At 30.8% G+C, this 23,114-nt stretch overlaps 2 protein-coding genes across 2 annotated transcripts in view; both read right to left on the reverse strand.

Annotated features, from left to right (window-relative positions):
- The window catches only part of LOC145313959 (RNA-binding protein 25), a 307,513-nt gene that overhangs the window by 150,685 nt on the left and 133,714 nt on the right, over positions 1-23,114 (reverse strand). The gene's annotated exons all lie outside the window — the stretch shown is intronic.
- Positions 20,675-23,114, reverse strand: part of LOC145313974 (NFX1-type zinc finger-containing protein 1-like) — a 33,485-nt gene continuing 31,045 nt past the window's right edge. The window contains exons 11-13 of the mRNA XM_080153642.1: positions 22,911-23,029; positions 22,506-22,602; positions 20,675-20,777 (exon numbers count right to left, since the gene is read on the reverse strand). Of these exons, the coding sequence (XP_080009768.1) occupies positions 20,675-20,777; positions 22,506-22,602; positions 22,911-23,029 (319 nt within the window). The remainder of the gene's footprint in view (positions 20,778-22,505; positions 22,603-22,910; positions 23,030-23,114) is intronic.

The raw sequence follows: 23,114 nt of genomic DNA on the forward strand, positions 1-23,114 counted from the left end.
TTACAAGCAATAATTTTAGCTTATAAATTTGCAATGTAAGGGTAGCAAAATTTTAATCTGACACTTGAGCATTTTATTTGTAATCAAACAAGGGCAGAGGCCTTGCAATTTTTATAAATACCGTTATTTAATAAAATAATGATTTGACAAGGATAACTACATCCATAAAAGCGAAGCACTGAAACGGTAGGACAAACGGACATTAACACTTATATAGTTTCAGAACTGAATAATGAGAATATAAATTTACAAAAGTCAGATGAAACAAAATTGTAAGTATAAATATGTTGTAAAACTGCTTAAATACAGGACAATGTTTAAGGACATACATTTTTATGACTTATTATAAAGATGCTTCGCTTATAACAATGTACTTTGCTGTCCTAGGATTCTGTATTTCAAAATTCAGACCAATCGGATAACTTTATCACATAAAATTTTTTTGTTAAAAAAGTTAAAAATCAACATGTTTAAAATGGACGTACGAACTTTCTGGTAACGATTATAAGGTTGCTTTGTTTTCTAACTCGTAGTTACTGCTATAGGAATCATCATGCAAAGTTGAAATCGATAGGACAATTCTAATATGCCTAAATTAACGAAAAGAGCTAACTGTTACGGACGTACGGAAAGTATGAAATCACACTTCAAGAGAAAAAGAAGATCCGAGACTTACAGATTTTGTTTGCTTAAACTATAGATAAAGGATAGGTATGAGAAGTAAAAAAATAATAATCTTTCATTGGCCCATCATTTGAACACTTAAAGAAATAGAAAAACACCCCCTGGCAATACCCTGTGCACGCCACTAAATTCGTAACTCAACTATCTCATAACTTTTTTATTTTTACTACTTTTCTTTACTCATTGCGCATTCTTTTTTCTATATGATAATCAAAGAGGGAGGGTAAATTGGACTGTAAATTATAATGGTACACAAAGTCTCACACAAGTTGGCTTATAACCTGTTGTACATCTTCATAGTCTAACTTCTACACCAACAATTTTAATCTATAGAATTGGGTTGTTTATCAAATTATCTTCTATTGTCTTATCCCTTAAGATCCCTGAGGATAATAAAACATGATATAAAAAGAGGTTAGAACGTTACATATTTTTTTGCCCGTAATATTTCATTGAATTATATTACAAAACACAAAAAAGGAGGGGTGTGTCGGGGGAGGGGGTGGAGTTTTTCAGGGGGCTGGGGTCACAATAAAAACAACAATTGTGACATCCATAATAGCGAAGCTTAATAATTCAAAATCGAACAAACGAAGAATAGCATTTATAGAGAAACGCCGCTTTTGATATGAAAGTCGACTTCAATAAAAGTAAAAGTTCATTTGTTGCATAATTGTTAAAATATGAAAGTTTTACTTACGTAAAAGTAGTTTTATAATGATACTACGCCTATTATATTATCGTCCTATGAATCACTATTTTAAAATCTAATTGATAGGGTTGGTCGAGCATGATAATTTTGTATAAGGATCAACATCTCTGAAATCGACTTAAATGTTTTGGTAATGATTATTGTGTTTCTACGCTTTCCAGATTCTATATGAAATTTATAGCAGTCCTCATATAGAGGGTTTTAAATTGATACCACAACTTCAACAGGCAAATCCAACTAAATGTAGATTTGCTTTGCTTATAAAATGGCTGAATAGAAGAAAACTGTAATACTATAACATTTAACAATTTTAATTGAAAAACTGGGAGGTTTATGATTTAACATTTACTTAGGCAATAGATCTATAATTACTTGGATGGTGCAACACATTTTTATATACTCTAAAAATGTTATACTCACAGTTAGCTAAATTAGTAATGCCTTCCATCCACCCCCATTACGTCATCCCCTTCCTTCCCTCTGAATAAACGAACTGACCAATAAATGAGGTCCTTATTAGCAACTTAAATTGACGTTAAATTTTCCCTTGTCAATATATCCACGTATACTATATCATTGTCTTGGGCCCACAAAAGCTTGTACCTATGGTCTTTTGTGTTTTACTTTTTATATGACATGTAAGATTATTTTCCATCATAAAATCATGATTATTATGGTGTTTTTTCATACATTTGTGGTTATTAATAATGGTTAATTGTAGATCGCCTGCTTAAGGGCCAATACATTTCCCATCTCTTTTGTTATTCTGTCAACAGAAAAGTAATAGAAAAGTTTTGTGGCTGACATAAAATCGCCATGACTTTATTTAAAAGACAAGATTGACTATTGTTTACGTCAACTCTATGCTTGATATAAAAGCAATCATATACATGCTTTTTCAGTATGGCTGAGAATCGGTTTCAATCCAGTGTATATTTATCGGTTTCGAAGCCATACCGAAAAAATTATTTTTTTTAAATTTTTTTACATAAAAAGGACTAACCAACTGTTTTATGAAAAGCATTAATTGAATATATTCTTTTAATGGTATAATTAGAATTATAATCAAAATTTTCAATTAAATTGGAGTTGGCTTGACCTAAACCATTTTTGTTGTTGTTTAAATTTAAATGTAACTTAACCCACCTCTTTAGGATGAAAAGTATGATTCTTAGCAATTGGTTGTAATAGATTGGATTGTAAACATGGTTACCCCCCAAAACTTTAAAAGTCAAAGCCGTATTATGTTTAAACTAAACTGTGGGTTATATAAAAAAAATATCAGCTACTTTCTTAAAAGATTTAAGCTAGGAATCTTAACTCAAGATATACCTAAATAAATTTTTTGAAATGGTGAATTTTTCTCATTCAACTTTTTAAATCTGTGCTAGCTTTACTTAATGCATGAGCCCAAATATTGATGACAAGGTTGAATTTTAAAGAAGTAAATTGCTTACAAAACACCAATTAACCACTATCTTATCCAAACTGACCAAGCTTAATTAGCTCTTTTTAGTTCTAAAAAAGATGCATAAATAAACATATTTAACTTGAACTAACTGAATATTTTTGCCATCTTGTGTGAACTATAATTTATCTAAAAGAGAATGATAAAATTATTATTTTGATGCACATGTATTCAATTGCATAAGAATATATTTATAGAGAAGCATTTAAGTATGAAGTGATATTAGAAATGTTGTTTGTTGCAGAAAGAAGATTGATTTGTGAAGCTCTATTTCAGAAAAAATATCAACATACGCTGTCTATCTGAGCTCATGCACAAGTTGTTTGAAATGAAGATTATGTGAGAAAACAATGACATATTTCCTGCATCTCTCACTGCATTCAACATTTCATACGTTATTTTTATTATTTTTATGCAATTATATTACAATTGAAAAAAAAGTAAAAGTACACAAAGGCATAATTTGTTGTTTATCATTTCTAACAAATATTCATACATTTTGTCAACAATAAAATGAAAAACTAACTGTTTTGTTATCTTTCGTTGGAATCATTATGATTGTCAACTTGAATTCTCAACAAAAGATTAAAAGTTTTAATTAAAGAAGATGGATCCTTGTAATAATAAAAATAAGCAGTACAATTTTTAAAGTATTATAAGCTTTACTGGCTTACAATTAGTTCTAGCAAAGGATAAACCAATCTTTCCAGAAGCTTACAATAAATCATGCTGATAGACTTAAAACCTACATTTTATTTATGAGGATACATTTTATCTTCAAAACATAATTTCATAGACACCTTAGGGTGGGGGTAAGGTAATTTAGAAACCCATCATTTTACCCCACTCAAAAAGAAATGCTTGGATGTCTGTGTTCTGAATAATACATAATATTTTATGGACAATAAAGATATGATTCAACATCATTGATGCAAAATCAATTTAATTATTGAGCTAATTCTTTATACAAGTATTAATTATTAAACATCACAACAATTATATTCTGCATTGAAGTATGTATTTAATTTACACTTTTTCATAATAATCATTTTCACTACACTAGTTTTCAACTGTTTATCACCAAAAGAATAATTTCATAGAATATTTTTTCTTTGTAATGAAATAGTTTAGAAATTGCTTTATTACATCTCAATTTTCTTAGAAACTTACACAATTTTAAATTATGATTTAAATTGTTTTAATTGGCTTTTTTTTACACGAAGAAGGCGTCTTAACTTTTTTGCTTTTTATTTAGAATAGCTAGCCAGTGCTTTTAGTACGTAGTAGATGTAAAATTTTCCATAGAATTCAGATATGCAATCGTTTTTTTGTAGACCTCTTATTTTTGAAGTAATTTAAGTTTTTTAAGAAAATAATTAAGTTGGTTTTAAGGTACTAAAACTCAACAAAATAAAAGAAGAAAATTGCCAGTATGAACAAAAATAGTAAGATCTTTAATTTGACACCTTATTTTTTAATTTCTGTTGAGTAGTTATTGAAAAAATCTATTTTTTTAACCTCGTTTTAATCAAAACTTTAAACCTAAATATTTTCTCTCACAGGCATAAAAAAATATGTGTTTATATATGACTTTAGAATGAGAAAAATATTAAGCAATCCATTCTAAGCAAAATTTAAAAAGTTTTTTAAAATTATAATAAAAAATATAAGTTTATTTTAAGAATCATAATTTTCGGCTTTAAAGGGTTGACTTGAACCTTGTAGTATCTATTGTATATATTGTATGAACATTATCCTTTTTTGTCAATTCTATTGGTTAAGTTTTGAGTTGAAGCTTCTTGATTTGTCAATTTTTGAGATTTTTGATTGGCTAGTTTAATAGTTACAATTAAGTGTTGCCTGTAAAAATATTATATTTTAGGCCATTTTTATTTTATTAAGTTTTTTACTTTTTTTAAATTTTGCTTAGAATGGATTTGTAATATTTTTCTGATTCTAAAGGTATATATGAACCCATATTTTTTATGTCTGTGTGAGAAAATATTTATTTTGTTGCGTTTTAGTACCTTTAAACCGACTTAATAATTTTTTTTTTTAAATTAATTTACTTCAAAAATAAGAAGTCTACAAAAAAACTGATTGCATATCTGAATTCTATGAAAATTTTTACATCTACTACTTACTAAAAGCACCGGCTAGCTATTCTAAATAAAAACAAAAAAGTTAAGACGCCTTCTTTAAAGGATTTGTAACTTATGAAATGAACTTTAAATTATATATATGATAACTTTCCATCAAAAAAAAAAAACATACATACAAAGTAAGCCCCTGATATATTTTCTCTACAGTAATCAATTTTCCTGTGGAGTGTAACAGATGAATAGACAAAGTGAGTCATCAAGTGGCTGTTCAGCAATCAGGGATATTTTCAAAAATATTATATTACTTTCTTGAACAGAAGCCAAGTAAAATATAATTTTCATAAAGATATCAAACGTTTATTTTTTATTACTGACAGACTAATAGACAAATAATATTATAGAGTAGATATTGTAATTTTTTGTGCCGCTTTAAGCATTTTTAATGGACTAGCTGACCAAGCAGGTTTTATACTGAATGCTTATACAGGAATCTTAACAAAAAATTTAGATTTCTATCTTACATAACAGTGAAAAAATTTGTGTTTCTACTTTAGAACACCTAACAGTCAGACAAAAGAAGGATATTTCGAATTATGGAGTATCTTTACAAGAACAATACAAAAATACTTTGAAGTCTTTTTTTATTACTTAGGAATAAAGATAACTTAGGGTGCTTTATAAATAATACGACTTTGAACAACCCACCACGAAAATCCACAGAGAGAGAAATGGATTGCTAAGAAGGAGGGGGAGGGGGGGGGGAGTGTCTCTTTCTTCATGTTTGCCCCATTCTTGTTGAAAGAGGTTGGAACTAAAACGTATAATTTGCCAAAATTTCATGCAAAGTAACAATTGTTCTCAGGCCCATGCTCTGCTCATTCTCTCCAAGGTTGCCAATAAAGGTTGATTATAAAGTTCTGATGGTTAAAATTACTGTTTGTTGAAGTATGGCTTCTTACCCAGGACAAAGGGATAAGATTAAATACCAAATTAATTATGTTCTATTTTATTATTCCAGCCTTTTCCCAATAAATGTATGAGGGGATAGTTACTCTATTTCTCCTTTAATCTTTTCGGCAACAATATAAAGCGTTCTTATTTTACTCCTTTCTATTCCACTTACCCTTTTTGGTGACTCAAAACCCATTTTTTGCTGATCGTCTAATTTTTAAATTGCATATTTCTTCATGAAAACATGTGGCCAAAAAGGATTTTTTTCGAGTGGATCTAATTTGAGTACCTGTTTACACACCCTTATTATTTTGCCTTGTGGATATTTAGCTGCATTTTGCTTGCTAACCTTTATGGTTAAGTACATAGTATGAACAATTTTTTCTTGTTATACTTTGTCTTTAAAAGCATATTAGATGATCCCTATTGTATTACCCTCCATTATGCTAGAGTTACATTCTATGTAAAGATCATTTTTGGTTCTTGTTGCTATTGGTTGACATAATATGCTAAACTGATGAGCCTTGCAGATTTAACAATGGATTTATCATTACTTGGATTTTTCATCACGGTTTCATGTACTCTAATAAAATGAACCCCCTTTACTCCTTCCCTTCTGGATGAACGAACTGTCCAATAAATGACATAATAACCACAACCTTATTCTAGATCCATTGATGTAACACAAAGGCTTAGTAACCAATGTTTAGCAGTTAAGATCGAGTGTTAAAGATTTTGCCAATTGAATTGATTTTCTTTAAAACATTGTTTGGCAGTTGCCAACTATGGGCTGCAGATGTTTGGGGTAACTGCTTGTTATAACTGACGGCTAAACTTTTATAAAAATCATGGCAGTTGCAATTTACAGTATCCATTTATACTTTGCAAGTGTCTTTTTCGTCTCAAAAAATTTTGTCGTTTTGGAAAAAAACAAAAATAAAACCAATATAAACATTTACACAATACTAGATATTTATAATGTACAATAGAAAGTAGAACGATGTCTGTCTCTTAACGATGAAGCTTAAGATCTCGGTAACCACTGAACCGATTGGGTTCTACTCTTCAAGGAATATACCTACTGGTCCTGTGGTGGTCTTAGGATATTCTGGGGAGTGTCCCATCCCTCCCAAAAAAGGAAAAAATTTCCCCCCCCCCAAAAAAAAATTTTCCTTTTTCTTTCTTTTTCGTTTTTTTTAATAATTACGAACGAACGATTCTTCCCAATACCTCTAGGTGCTAAGCCCCTATAGGCTAGGGGCGAAACAGCTAGTTTTTAATAAAATCATAAAATAAATAAAAGTATGAAAAACCTAAAATGTAAAAGTACACATGTAAAACAAAGGCAACTCTTTAAAAAGTGATATCTAGACAAACTTATGCATGTTCAAATTTTGAATTTATAAGGAGGTGCCACAAACCTTCATAATATTTTCATAGAAATTAGCAAGATTTTAATAATAATTATTTTTTTACCTGATTTGAATTAATGCATACTAAAGCCAAAAACAACCATTTCTTTGATTGCAATATCTTTGATCAAAAGCATAACACTAGGTGACATTTTTTATAACTTTAGTATGACATGGTGAACAGCGTAAGGAATTATTATACTCCAAAATTATCATATTTTTGGTAATTTTTTTTCTTTTTTTCTTGAAAATTATCAATTTTACAGAACATATATTTAAATGTGTAAATGGCACTGAGTTGTCAGAATATGAGTAAAATTCATCCCATTTTCCTTATGTTTAGTCTCATTTACCACTCTTCAGGGATTTAGGGGATGTTACTTTTTGAATAGACTACCGGATACGCCCCCTAGAAGCCTCTAGGGACACGTAAAATTGATTCTTTTTAATCTATTTTAAAATCAGCTATTTACTAAAAATATTCTTTTCGCCGCTGGATGATGTTAGTTATGTTTTTAAAAAATTGCAAAAATGTAAGCAGGGCGGCGTTTTTTATTTTTGTCGATTTCTCTGGAAAGGGTGCTTGTACCCTCCCCCAAAATAGTAATAAACCTTCCCGGGACCTACGAGAAGCTACCCTGTTAAGGAGAACCCGGTCGGTTCAGCGGTTAGTAAGATCCTTCGTTACAAACAAACAAACCGACAGACAAACATCGTTCTTCTTTGTATTATAGACTACAGGCAACGCCTCTAGAAGCCTCTAGGGCAATTAAGGAGTTGGAGGAGGTGGAGGGTGGAGTTACCCTTCCCTAAAATAGTTATAAACCTTCCATTGGCCAAGAAACTATAAGAAGAACCATATTGGCTTAGTGGTTAGCGTGATCCTTCGTTAGAGACAAAAAAGCTTACTACATTATATTAAACTAGCGGCTACGCCCCCTAGAAGCCTGATCTAGGGGCGCTTAATGTAGGAGGGGGAAAAGTCGACCTCATCCCATTTGAATTTGAGTTTCAAAAGAGTGAAAAAATATTTTTTTATAAAGGAGAACAATATCGGTTCATCGGTTAGCGACATCCTTCGGGACAGACAAAAACAGCTTACTACTTTGTATAATAGGATTATCATTATAAAAAAAAAACTAAAATATAACTCCTTATCTAAATTGATAAAAACAGTGTTTTTAGCTCATATACAGACCTCTAACCCTCTGGGACATTAGAACAGAGGGGCTCTCTTTACCCTTATTTAGCCTAACCGGAAATATTCATAAATTGATGTACATTTTTTGGTTGAATTGCAATCGCCGATTTCTCAAAGAATCTTAGATAGACAGCGGCAAATGGCAGCTTTGGCTGATGGCAACTATTATATAAAATATTGTATAAGTTTCTTGTAAGCCGCAAACTGGGGGCAACTGAAATTTAGCGGCTGCATCTTCTTCAAAGTCCATAAGACAAATCCCTGATTCCTGTAAGTTTTGGTAGTATTTGCTAAAATATATAATTTTGATTTGAGCCAACAAGTTTGGATTAACTGTCTACAAGGTGGCCATTATACAGTCTGAGAATGGATATTTTAGAAACATTATAATTTTCAATAATACAGAAGTTGAATATTATTGTATTTTAGTTTTATATTGTAACATTTTCTTTCTAAAAACAGAATGACAATATCCATAAAAGCGAAGCTCTAAACATTAACACTTAAAGAACTGATATGTAGAATATAAATGTAAAAGACTAATCAAAATTGTAAGTAAATTTGTTGCAAAAGTGCTTAAATACAAGATACTGTACTGTTTAAGGGCATACCTACATTTTTAGGACTTGATTATAGGGATGCCTGCTTACCTTACATTATACCTTGTTGTAATAGGAATCAGTATTTAAAAATCAGAGAAATAGGATAACTATAGACGTTACATAATCTATTTAAAGGGTATTTTGTGCTTTAATTTACTTTGCATTATTGAATTTATAAATACAAAACATAGAATCAATTTAATTGCAATATTTTGTATTGAAAAAAATTTAAATGACGACAAAGTTAGAGAAAAAATACCCAGGGATTTAAAGGGAAAAGACAATGTCCGATAAATTGTTGTACATCCCTAATGATAATACACAAAATTAACCCTTATCTTTATTACAATTAGTGGTTAAACGTTTGGACACTCAAATTAATGAACCAATCAATATATTTTTTTTTAAAGTCAAAGAAGTTATTAAATCAACTAATAAGAAAAAGTTATCATAAAACTTTGGGGACTAATGTAATAAACCTCCCATTCTACCCTCCCTTCCTGAAAAGGTGTGCAAAATCCCAATTTCCTATTATGAAATCAAATACTTTGAAAGAATTCAAGTGGAACTTTATAAAAAGATTAATAATTTACATAATTCAGCGCTTTATACGTCATTTATAAATATCGATTTGTCACAAATTTGAAAGCTAATTCATAACATTTGTTGCATTAATTTTTATATTGCAATAAGTTTTGAATTTTCTTTTATTTACTACAAATCAAAGCAGCGGCTAATGAAAAAAATAATTTTTGGGGAAGCATTTGCTAATTCAATCTGAAATAATTGCGACTGGCTTTGAGCGGCTGGAAATATGTAAAAAATAATAGATTTTTAGGGGTAGTCATTTTTTCTAGGGGCGAACTCTCTTGGAAAGGTGTTGACTGTTGGTACCCATTCCCCAAGATATTATTAACCTTCCCAGGGCCAATGAGAAGCTATATTGTTATGGAGAACCATATCAGTTCAGCAGTTATCAAGATCCTTCAGCAAACACAGATTTTTTACTATTTTTTACTAGCGGCTACGCCCCTAGAGGCCTCTAGGGACACTTGAGGTGGGGCTGATTTTTCTTAGGAGGGTGGTGTTTCCCGCCCTAAAATAGTTATAAACCTTCCTAGGACCTATGAGAAGCTACATTGTAAAGGAGAACCATATCGGTTCAGCAGTTAGCAAGATCCTTTGGTATACACACACAGTCGTCCTGTTTTTTTTATATAAGGAATAGATGAGAAAAATGTATACTTGATAATGATATTATTTTAGCCAAATAAACTCTTTATGATTTTGACAATCATCATTATAAGAAATACAAATGTGTGTATAATGTATATATCAGCGCATTGAAAGATGAAACAAGAATGAAAACATCCATAAATGTAATAGCGAAGCTCAACAAATCAAACAACCGAACATTAACACTAATAGAGTTTAAGCTCTAAAAGAAACAGAATATTATTCGGAAGTCTAGACTAGAACTTACAGACTTATAAATATGACACTGTACCAGTACCTAGTCTTCTTAAGAGTTACCATTAAAAAATTCAAGAAAAGGATGATTATTGATTATATAATGTTTAAAACAGAGCTTTTAAGTTGTCTACATTGTACCTTTTTGTTGCAGGAATCATCACTTGATTTTTCAAATTGGTAGGATGATTCTACCGTGCCTTAATTTACAAAATGGATGGACATACGGACATATACTAATTACAGAATTGCTGCGCGTTTAAAAATGAAATGATTACAAAGAAATATCTGCAGAAAAAAAACTAAAAACGTGGAATGGATAGAATGTTATTTCTTTGAATTCAAATGTGAAAATAAAATATAAAGTTTATGTAATGATTGCTTATTTAAAACAGTGCATTGTGCATGTATATATGCAAATGGATATAAAACTATGGATACAGAATTTCGGATACTAAAGGCTTCAACCACAACCTATATGGAGTGTTTTTTTATTATAAAAACTTACATAAAAACGTCAATTATATGATTAAATAGCATAAAAATGTCTTGCTGTGATTTTAAATACTTTTTTGTAATTGCATAATTCAAGATTGGTTTTAACCAGAAAATGACTTAGAATTATTTTGTGTTGTACTTTGCTATCAGCGATATAGTCCCTAGCCTTAGTGGATTTCTCTCTGCAAGTAAGAAATATATTTTATACTGAAAAATCATGTATTGTATTACAGACAAAGTTTTACGATATATAAAATAAAAATCATAAACTCAAATTAAATTGAACGTTAGTTACACTTATAAGATATTTTACATCAAACAGTCAGCTTTAAGGTACCGTTTTTAACGTTTCTAGTATGACACAATGCGGTTAAGACTCGAACCCGACACGTTACCAATATGCAAATGCTGTGGGTAAACTTGTATTATAATCGAATTTATTTTTTAATTTAAGAATAAATGTTTGTGTCCATAAAAATCTCGGAGACAACTAGCGCACAGTATGAAGCCAAATCAAACTGTGAGAAAATTACACAGGAGTTTCTTTGTAAATAACATTTTAGACAGATAAATTCTCAATTTTGATAGATTGATGCACCTTGACTTTTTTTTATAATTCTCTGAGAGAAATTATTATGAATAAAGAATTTTAATTTTATTTATTCAAAAGTTTCACATTTTCCCACTTTTTGCGATAGTAGTGGTGATACTTTGTGGTTTGTTAAATGGCATCTAGGCAAATTCTGTGCATTGCTAATTTTAGGGGGAAGTAAGGTTGAAAGTTAAACAAGCCAGCATTTTCTTCTCATTTAGTAAAAGTAATAAAAAAGTAATCAATTTCCTCCTTTAATTGGAAACATTAAAAATTATAAAATTGTTTCCCCTCAAAAAGTTTTTTTTTATTCAAGAATAACAGGAATAGGACACCAGAAGAAATGAAGAATGGTTTTATCTATTACTGGCATGTGACTGAGCCTGGGCCTGTAAAAGGCTTTACTGAAAAGGGAAGTAACAATAAGCAGTTAGCCAGGTCTTTCAGTGCAGACTCTCAGATATACAAACAGGTTTACATTCTGTTACTTTTATATAAGCATGCAAAGACTTACTAGCAAATTGTTATTTAATCATAGTTTAAAGCATTAGCAGAGATGTAATATTTTTTTCTTTTCTAAAAAGCACAGATAGATTTGGCACATATTGTAAGTAAGTCCCCCCTCGCTCTCTTCTGCATTTAACTTTTTTGATTGCTTTCTTTCTAATAAAATAATACTTTAGTTCAATTAAGTATGAAAAGTCATTCTAGTTTCCCATGAACTATATTTCTCTCTTGTTAAAAAGTTAATAATTTAGGACTAGAGGGTTTTATCAAAGTGGAGGGTTTGAGGATGCATGGCTTTTTACTTAATTGTATTTTTTAGGATTGACAAAAAATATAAAAATATAAATCATTTTGTTATTTGCATCAGTTTTGGATAAAAAATTAACAAATCTTCTACAAGAAATACATTATAAGATTACAATTAGTAGTTAAAACGTTTGGACAACCAAATCAATGAATTAACCATTCAAAATTCAATAAAAGTCCCGAAAGTTGTTAATCCAATGAACAAGAAAACGGTAGTATAAAACTTTGGAGACTAGTGTAATAAACAGCCAAATGTCCCCTTCCTATCTGAAAAGTCCTAAACCTCTTGCTTCAAAGAAATCCTCTTCCTTGCAGAGGTAACCAAATGTTACGCACCAACAAATGTAATTTAGGAAAGATAATCATTTAATAAAGTTTTTTTTTGATTTCTTTTAATTGAAGTAGTGGCCTTACTAAACCTTCCCCTCCCCTCCCCCGCCAATTATTTAAAAAAAATATTTTCTAGACTTTTTTTTAGAAATTTACCAAACAGTTTTGGCATAAAAATGAATTTTATCTTAGGTAGCTCGTAATTATTTGGGGGAAAATTTACTGTGAAGTAATTTTAGTGACATTCCCCCCCCCCCCCCCGACCTTCAACTCTGGATTTTGCCAAATTATTTATAACTCAAGAAACAAAAAAAAGAAATTCACCCAAAATTATTTCAAGTGAAGAAAAATGTTTACTGTATGGCTTCCAAACCGATTAATATCCACTGGATTAGAACTGGTTCTCAGCCATACTGGAAATTCATGTATCGCATTGTATTATAGACAATTTTCTACGATAATAAAATAAAACTAATAAAGCTAAGCAAGTAGAAGATTCAATACAAAAAAAAACTAGAATATATTAAATTTTATTACCTTTTTTTTGTTAATTTTACAAATTGCAAATATTGTTAATTGGTTCAGCTAAACGCGTTGCCCAACCCAAAAAATACTTATAATTATATTAAATATTGTGTTTAGGTCATAGAGGAACAAAAGAACGAATTAAAGCTAAACTAATTACAGAAAAGGTTAATTATACAGCGCGCCATCCACCCTACATAAAAATTGAATAGGCTAAATATTTCCATTTTTGTGCATAATTTATTGGCCTAAAACCAATTCATTGTCTGATAGGGTTACAGCAGAAATCAACCAAAACGAGTAAAACAATTGGTTTAAAAAGTAATTAATTCTAAGATATTATTATAAATTTAAGGTTTATTCGGCCACAGGAACTACTTTTCAGCCAATTAATTCCATTTGAAATTGTTGGAAATTATATGTTTTGTTGGCGTAAAACTTGTTTTTTATGTAACCGAAGGGCAGTGAGTAAAAAGGGGAGAAATTAGAGAAGGGGGTTGTGTGGAAATTTTCACTTAGAATTGTTGGTCAGAATCACATTCGGCCGTCCACCACCCAGATAGTATTTATATTGGAGGCTGTGTTTGAATGTACTGTATCAATTAAGGCTTATTTATCTAGGGGGAGGTGGTAGACGACTTTGATTGCACGATCTTTGTCTGGAAGATTAACTGTGCATGATAATGAGTACGCCTGTGTTGGGCCATGGCATTTCCCTACTCTAACTTTTTATGTCAAGCTCCTGATATAGTTGAATAAGGAAACAACTGATGTGCTACGTGTTACGCTGGAGAAAGAAAGAATTGTAGATTAATTCAATCGCAAAATTGCCTTCTCATTCTTTGACATAACATTGTACTATAAGTCTATTAACCTTAAAAGGTCTGAGTAGAGCAACCCAAGTCGAATGTGCAATAAATATTCGTGAAACTGAAGTTAAGCAAGATTTTAACACTAATGGTTATTGAAAGTAGAAGTTTTAAACATTTAATAAGTTACTTATACTCCTACATGGTTTTAAGAGGAAGAAGGGAAAGTGATTCTGAGAAATAATTCTGAGTGAAAAATCCCCCCACCCCATCTTACCCATTTCCCTACAGTTACTTCAAAAACAAGTTTTACGCCAACTACAAGCCAAAAAAATATTTAATTTTCGGCAATTTCAAATGGAATTAATTTGCCGAATCACAGCCTCTGGGTTTTAAAAGCAAAGCTTTTCTATATTTAGTGTTTGTCAGCTCGCCAGAATAAATGCATGTGTGATAAATATATTCTCCTGTTTTGTTAACCTTGAGTGGAACGGGGTTACTCAATAACAATTTTAGGGATAACTTCGATAACATAATAGCGGATCAGAACCATTTTTTCTTCTTCAAGCGGGTTAAAAGCCGGGATGCATTTTTTATACACATTCAAAGGCAAAAGTAATGCAATTGTTATGTTAATACCAATTAAATTATCATGTACAACATGTGCAATTGTAATTAGATTATCATGTTATATTTGTGCACATAACTAATTGTATGCACTAATTTGCATTACACTCTTTTAAAGGGTCCTCTTTTGCCAGTTTTTTTTTTTATATATTTGATTGTATTTTTAACAGATATTGTATCTATCTGTTCTTCCATTTAAGATGCTGCTCTCGACTCGGTTCTCTCTCTAGTGTAAATTACCTTACCACCCCCTCTAGCTGTCTGTCCCGCCCCTTTTTCTTACTCCCTCTATGTTTCTTTATCAATCTATCTTTGTCACTACCTTATTTTAATTAAAATACAACTAAAGCATCATAACTTAATCCATTAAGAATGCTACTATGTTAAGCGTTTTGCAATAGTGATAGAATAATGAGGATTACAACAACTATAAACTGGTTTCAGGCAGTACCATGAAAGGTAAGGATTTACAAACAAAGAGTGTGCAATTTGTCTCCAGAAACTAGTCAAGGAAGTCCAAAATAACATGTAGTGACAGTGTACCTGTTTTTAAAAAGATTATCATTTGATATGGGGAATGTCAGGCTTATGAACAGGTGCAACCTAATATGCACAGTTTGCACTTTCTTGACAATTTCATTTTGCTAGTGTAATAGATTTTTTGGTCTTTTTACTTTAGCTTATAGGTTTAAGGTTAAACATGCAATTGACTAAATTAGGGATAAATTTACAACGTTTTGAATGGACACTTGTTATAAGAAATGCAAAAAGTAAAGCTAGCAAGATTATAGCCTCAACATAATCAATTCAAATGTGTGAAATTGTTGCACTTAATTACACACAATAGAAAGATAGTTTTATATAGTAGAGAGTTTGAATTAATTACCATTTACCAGTTTGTTGCCCCTAGAGGCCAAACTTATAAACACGTATTGTTCCAAAATATAGATAATGTATTTAGAATAGCTATTTATTGCATCGTTTAATAAACAGTTTTCCGTGGATATTAAAATGATTAATGATATGTTTACAACCAGTTTTGTTAACAAAGCTGGTATGAATTTTATGAGTTTATCATATTATTCGTGGGATTGTCTGTAATACGATGCCATACAAGATTTTCGATTAGTGACTCACTAATACTATAATCAATTCAACTTCCTTACTGCCGTAGATAGATATATGTATAATTACATATGATAATTACAACATAATAATCAATTGTTGCTGGACCCATAATTAGCAGCGAGGCAACTCTTTGGTCAGTATACATTCTTTTAAATTATCAGTTCAAGTGTTCTTAAGATGAATAAATGTACATAGAATATACGTGGATATTAAGGCAGGGGAAAAATAATAGGCAATTTTGTTTGCTATTTTCACTGTCATTTATGGGTCGGGCCGGTCATCCAGTAGAAAGGAATGGGGTAATGGATAGATCGTTATTTTAGCCAGTTACAAGGTTTACTTTATTAGATTAATTTAGAGTACAGGGAATTCTGATGTAAGATCCAAGTAATAACAAGTCCATTATACGATGTTATAATACAGTTTCACTTACAAATTTTGGATTAAAATATTTGCTTTCAGTGTTTTCTTTTTCCCAGAACATAAAATTCTGATTTTTTAAAGTGTAAATTTATTTCCTATTCTTTCATGTATGTATTTTTAAGATCTGAAAGTGCTTTGCTTCAATGGATTATATCATCCATGTGTGTATTATATAATGGACAAGTATAACAAATTATAAGTATTTAGTGCAACAAGCATTTAAACTAACATTTCCTACAGGGATTCAACAATTGACTTTAAATAAATTTTTTCCCCAACTTATTACAACATAATTACCCCTGTATGAAGAAGAAGATTTATGGAAAAAATCTAGATACTGTTACTTTGTACTTCAGTAACGTGCGAAGAACTTTGTCTAGGTGGAGGGGGGGCATTTTGAAAATTTTGCCACCCTCCCCCCTAAATCAAAATGGCTTCTGGAGCACTTTGCTTTAGCATTAATGTGTTTGTCGTACCGTTTGATTTTAAAGCTTCCCTTTTATGGATGTTGTCATCCTTGTTTTGAGAGCTGTATCGTATCTTTTAAAGTCCATTTTCCATTCTCTATCTCTCAAATCTTTACACTAATTCAATTCAACAAGTCTTTCAAAGAAATTATGGGGTTTCAAGAGAATTTATCATAAATATGGATTATTTCCGGACATATCTTTTCTCTAACACGATATACTTGAGATTAACATCGAATAACATGCCCATAATTTTTTACTGCTAATGTGAAAATTAGTTATATTGACTGGTAATTCAAATTAACGGGATCCACCTAATCCTTGCCAATTAATATAGGCAACCCAATATTAAACAAATAATACCATTAATGCAAAAAGTTGAATGATTGTGCAAATATTTGTGCGGCCCCTCTGCCATTCAACAATCAATACACACTTTCCTTAGCTAATGGGTTGGCATATTTATTAGCCACCCTTTGTGAAGACGAGGTTAATTACTTCATTGAAGCGGGATTCTCCTTCGATTTCAAGTGATCATCTAGAGAAGCCTGAGCATCATCTGACGCCTACTCTAGGATATTAAATTAAGTAACATCCAAGAGACAACCAACCCTTTGATTGTAGGATCTTGGTCCTAACTGTAATAAGTTGAGCCTGTTTATGGGCCAAGGTATTCCCCTTATTAAACTGTTAGTGTCAAGTGCAAGACATAGTATTAGACGCTACCATTTTTGACCTCTAGAATGACGCGGTATGTACCAGAATCGAAGTCGACACCTTCCCGACAGCAAGCAGGTGTGCTATCATTTATGTAGTTTTGGAATCTATTATGCAAAATTACATGCTCAATACTGTGGCATGACTCATCACAAGCATACAAACACACATAATCAAACTATTTTAAAGGTGTTGAATCCAGCTAAGTGAGTGAATGTTTCCTACTTCAAAGAATAATAATCCCTGTAATAGATAACTTTAAACACCGAAAATATTAGTTATTAAGTTATTTGAATAGAAATAGAATATACGTTGATAATTAAACAAGGGAAAAATTGTCGTCAATTTAGGTTGCTAACATTGATACAATTTATTGGTCAGTTCGTTCATCCAGTAGAAGGGGAGGAGATCGTAATTTTAGCCAGTTACAAGTGTTACTTTATTAGAGTACCTGATAATATTGAGTAAGATCCAAGTATAATAAATCCATTGTTAAAAAGATGGGTTAGACCAGGGGCAGATGAAAAATTAAGATACTGTTGATCAATCAGTTATTTTCAGTGCAAAGAAGTTATTAAGTAATCATTATCAGCTAGGCACACATTCATCATTACTTAACACTTTTTAATTCTCAATGATTTGAGATTTTATAATCAGCTACTTAAGTAAAGGGTGTGCAAAAAAAATGCGGACATTTTTAAAATTGAAATTTCCCGGCTTGTGTTTTAGTAGAAAAATACTACGCCGTTAGAACCGCTAAGAAGTCTACTTTTAGGAAATATAAAAACAATTCCTGTGCTACGCATAGTTTAGGAGCTACGTGTTAAATTGTCCCAACTGGCTTAAAACTTAAACTTAAAACTTGAAAGACATTTTACCATCTGGCTCCTCTATTACTTGTAGCACAGGAACCGTTCTTATATTTCCAAAAAATACAGTTAATAGCGGTTCTAACGGTATGCGTATCATTTTTGTACTATTAACACAAGCCGCGCAATTTGAAATTAAAAAATGTAGGCATCTCTTTTTGCAAAATATCTTCTCTAATTTTTAGTTATATTTTAAAATTTACTCGCAAGTCAAGTTTTACATCAGTTGGAACATTTTAACACGCGGCTCCGTAACTATACGTAGCAGAGGAATCGTTCTTATATTTTCAAAAAACAGACTTCTTAGCGGTTCTAACGGTATGCGTAACGTTTTTCTAATATTAACACAAGCCGCGCAATTTCAACTTTAAAAATGTCCGCGTTTTTTTGCACACCCTTTATATGTTAATGTGCTCACCTCACTAATATATATTTTATTACCTTTACATAAAAGCCATTTTAAAACTTTTGAAGACAAAACAAGATAACTAGACGCCGCGGATTATTTATTCAGCAACTCGTCGATAATTTATATTGCAACCCGCCCTGAAAAAATTGCTGTTAAACCTTTGTTTTTAAAAGTTTCTCTGTAACTTTTTGGCGATAAGAAACAAAGCAATTTTCCTACAACAATTCTAAATAGATATATTTAAAATATAAAAATACATAGCATTTTTAGTGTATAATCAAAATAATAACGGTTATAAAATAGTTATTTATCGCATCGTATCATAGACAGTTTTCCTGGGATAATAAAATGAAAAATTGTTGGAGTTGTATAGGGTTTGAGGCTGCTAGAAACAACAAAGTAGGAATTGATTAAATGATTTTCATTTTTTTCTTCTGAAAAATTACCTATAATACAATACATGATTATTCATTATGGCTCAGAACTGGTTCTAATCCAGTGGAAAAGAATCGGCTTCGGATCCAAACAGGAAAATACTTGTATAAATATTTTATTATGAATTGCTGCAACAAGGGGGTTGTAAATTTTCAGAATCAAGAGCTTGATAAAATTTATCACATGTCTGACACTGCAGCCAAAGTCCATCTTCAAATGATAATAATTCTGGTGATTTTGTTAATATTTTACCAATTTCAGGATTGGATTGGAGAACTTGTTTTATTTGAGTATTGTTTATGCGTGGTAAGCTTAATATAGCTGTTCCCAAGTTTTCCAGGTTACTGTTAATAATTATTTGATGCGATTAATAATATTTTTTTTTCCATTAAAAAAATGAAAAAATAAAATAATATTAGAAAGGGTGCTAAACCCCAATGAAAACTATGTGATAAAAATTGTAGATCTTTTAGTCCATCCCTTAACCCTAGAGGGGGAAGGTGTTAATTAACCGTATGACCCATCCCAAGGACCTTGTGCCGACTCTTAATTGGGTCTTTGAAGATCAACTAATAGTGTCGGGAATAATAACACAGCCAAGTAGCAGAAAACAATTTGCTAGCAGACGAAAAAGATCCCTTTAAAAGGAAGCCAGGTAATTATCATCTAGTTATAGATCTGTTGTAAAATCATTCAAATCCTATAATAAAAAGGTTTTCTTAAATATATTTATCCAGAATCACATCAAATACCTAGAGTATAAAACCTTGAAAAGCTCAAACTTTACTTTCATAGAATTCAACTCTAAACTGCTCATTAATTTTCCACTTCCCAATTTTTTCGACATTATGTCTAAACATTTTTTGGCCTCTTCATTTTTAATCTCGCTCGTATTTTGGTGGATTTCTTTAATAAGTAATTCAGTTCTTGGTTTTACTTTTGTTGATTTCATGAAGAAATAATCTGATAATGAGTTGATGGTGGCTATCTTCTTTAATATATCCTGTGTCATATCATATTCAAATATTTTTTAACCTATCATTTAATTCATTATCTATTCAAAAGTAATTGTTACTGTTTTATTAAATAGCTGATGAACCCCTAGCAAATAAGGGTTCTGTATTCAAAGGAGGAGACAGAAAAAAGCACCACAAGACCTTTATTTTGAAATAAACAGCCAAAAACCATCCAAGGACCTAAGTGAAGCTTTCCCGAAATAAACAATAACATGGACGGAATGATAAATTAGACTTTTCCTTATAATTTGAGTTGAGAAAGATTTCTAACTGAATAATTCCTTTTTTTAAAATGAAATAATCAATCGCCTAAAAAGAAACCAATCGGTTAAGTGGTTAACGAGATCCTAAAAAACAAACATAAAAATCTTAAATTAACAAATTGTTGTGTAGTCTTGATCTTTAATTCTCTTTTTAAAAGTTTAAAAAACATTGAATATATTCCTGTTTATAAATGTTTGAAAATTGGACAGGCTGTCTGCAAAGCGGGCACTCAAACAATCTCACATCAGGGGTGCTAAAATACAATCTATTTTAGCAAAACTGCTCAAAAACTGCCAATTTATACAAGGTCTAAACCTTTCCCAAGGGTTTTGGATAAGGAGAATATTTTTACTTTAAGTTTTGCGCTCTCATCAATGAATAAAAAAAGAGTATTAGTTTTCCTTAAAGACAAACCTTTATGACTAAACTTACATATTCTCAAATCACCATGATCTTATTTTTTTATGAAACTTATGGGAAATTAATATTAGAATACTGTTTTGGGTTCAAAAAGTGACTTTTGTTTATAATAAGGAAAATCCTTGTTTTAAAATTTTAATTGTCTAAAGAAACAAAAAATAATTAGACTTGCATTTTATCCAGACTCAATCTTTGTATGTATTTCAGTAAAGTCTGCACTTTAAACCCTGCACATAATTCAGGGGTAAAGGAAAGAATAATTTTCTTAAAATCTCCATCAAGGACGTCCAAACTTTATATTTTTTTTTGAGGAGGTGGAGGGGGCTAAATTCCTTTCACCCGCCAAAAAGTTTGGCCTCGAGGGTATAATTCCTATGGAGGGGGGGTAATTACCACCTAAAATTTTTTAGGGGGTAAAAACATAATATGTTTGGGATGAAATGCAAAAAAATATTTTTTCACTTTTTAGGGAATTTAGAAGTTTTGGAGAGGGTTAAACACCCCTTAACACCTCACCCCGTAGACATTTTTGATGTGTTTAGATTCTGATCGTAATAAAAAGTTTTTTTGTAGATGATATTTACTAGATTTACTAGACAATGATAAGAAATGTAACTTTTACCATGTATTTTCAAAAAATGAAAACGATCGGCTTTTAAAATACTTTTATAAAATCTTTTTTACATCAATTTAGGGAGGGAATTGGCATTTGACAGTAATATCTATTTGCCCAATTTTCGTTGTACAAAGCTTACATTCTCAAAGAAATTTGGCATAATTTTCTTTTAAATCACAGGATACTATTTTACACAGAAAATTATATTTTATCGTGACAATTTTATCTTCTAAATTAGTAAATCTATTAAACTATTCACCATCCCATTCATCCATTTAATAATTACAACAAATCTAATCTCTGAAAAGGTTAAAACCTTTCTTGTCTAAATATTTTCACGGAATTTTAGTTGGTTCATTATCAAACATTTATGCATTTATATCTTGTAGACATACATTTGCGTCTAGTACGTGATGATTTTTATATTTTAGGCATTATACATTTCAGCTTAAATCAGGTACATATAAACATTCTTGCTTTTAAAATAGTTTTTCAAGTGTTAAGTCTAATCTAGATATAATATAAAAAAATAGCTCAGCTAAAGTACAATTTTAAACCTATATTCGCGATAACTTTTAGTACACAAAAGCTTCTAATTTTAAACATAGGCACAAATGCAAAGGGCTTGCTTAATTGCTTCAAGATCCATGTCTGATTTATATAGGATATGTACGTCTAAGGGTGAGATCGAGTTCTCCAAACACCGAGTGTTTAAAACTCATAGTGATTTAAATAAGCTGTAATAACTCTCATTGACTGCTTAGATCAATCAAATAATAATAATTTTCACGGAATAGATACAGTTTTTAATTTCATATTTACAAATCTGGGAGATTTATATCTAGACTATTTAGATACTAAACTCAGAAGAAAATTTAGTGTCTATAATTCGTAAAAAAGTCAACGAGGAGGTAACTTCTACTCTAAAATTGTTAGAAATCTGACCTGTTATGTTTCTTTATGTCTTCATTTGCGTTGGGACATCCACATCCAATATTAATATAAACTTCTTGTGTAGATTTTATGTCTAATTTTACACATTCTAAAAACAAAATTGGAGCAAATATTTCTGAAATGGTAAGGTAAGCATAAGGGCATGCAATTGAGAGAGAGAGAGAGAGAGAGACAGAGAGAGACAGAGTGTATAGTGTAATAAGAGAACAGAATAGAAAACATCTTTGCAGAAAGGAGAACATTCACTTATAGAGTTACTCTGCAACCAAACAATACAAGGCTTTTGGTGATAGTTATAAATAAAGTTTTTGAATTAACGGTTTTAAAATCTTTTTGTGTGGGTGATAAGATTCAATAACATAAAAAATATTATGTTTATATGGATGCAACGGCTACCTGTACAAATGCAAAGTTCTCCACAAATGCCAACACACTTGTGACCACACTCCAGTTTTAATCCACATTTTTCTGGACAAATACTTCTGGAACAAGCTGACCCGCATTTCTTGCTACACCTGTACAATATACAATATGAAATGCTCTTTAAGCAAACAGTTTAAAAGTAGACTTATGATAATTTAAGGATTTTTAAACATACTC

This window comes from Acartia tonsa, chromosome 3 (genome assembly GCF_053477335.1).
Source record: "Acartia tonsa isolate MP-2025a chromosome 3, ASM5347733v1, whole genome shotgun sequence".
Taxonomy (NCBI): domain Eukaryota; kingdom Metazoa; phylum Arthropoda; class Copepoda; order Calanoida; family Acartiidae; genus Acartia; species Acartia tonsa.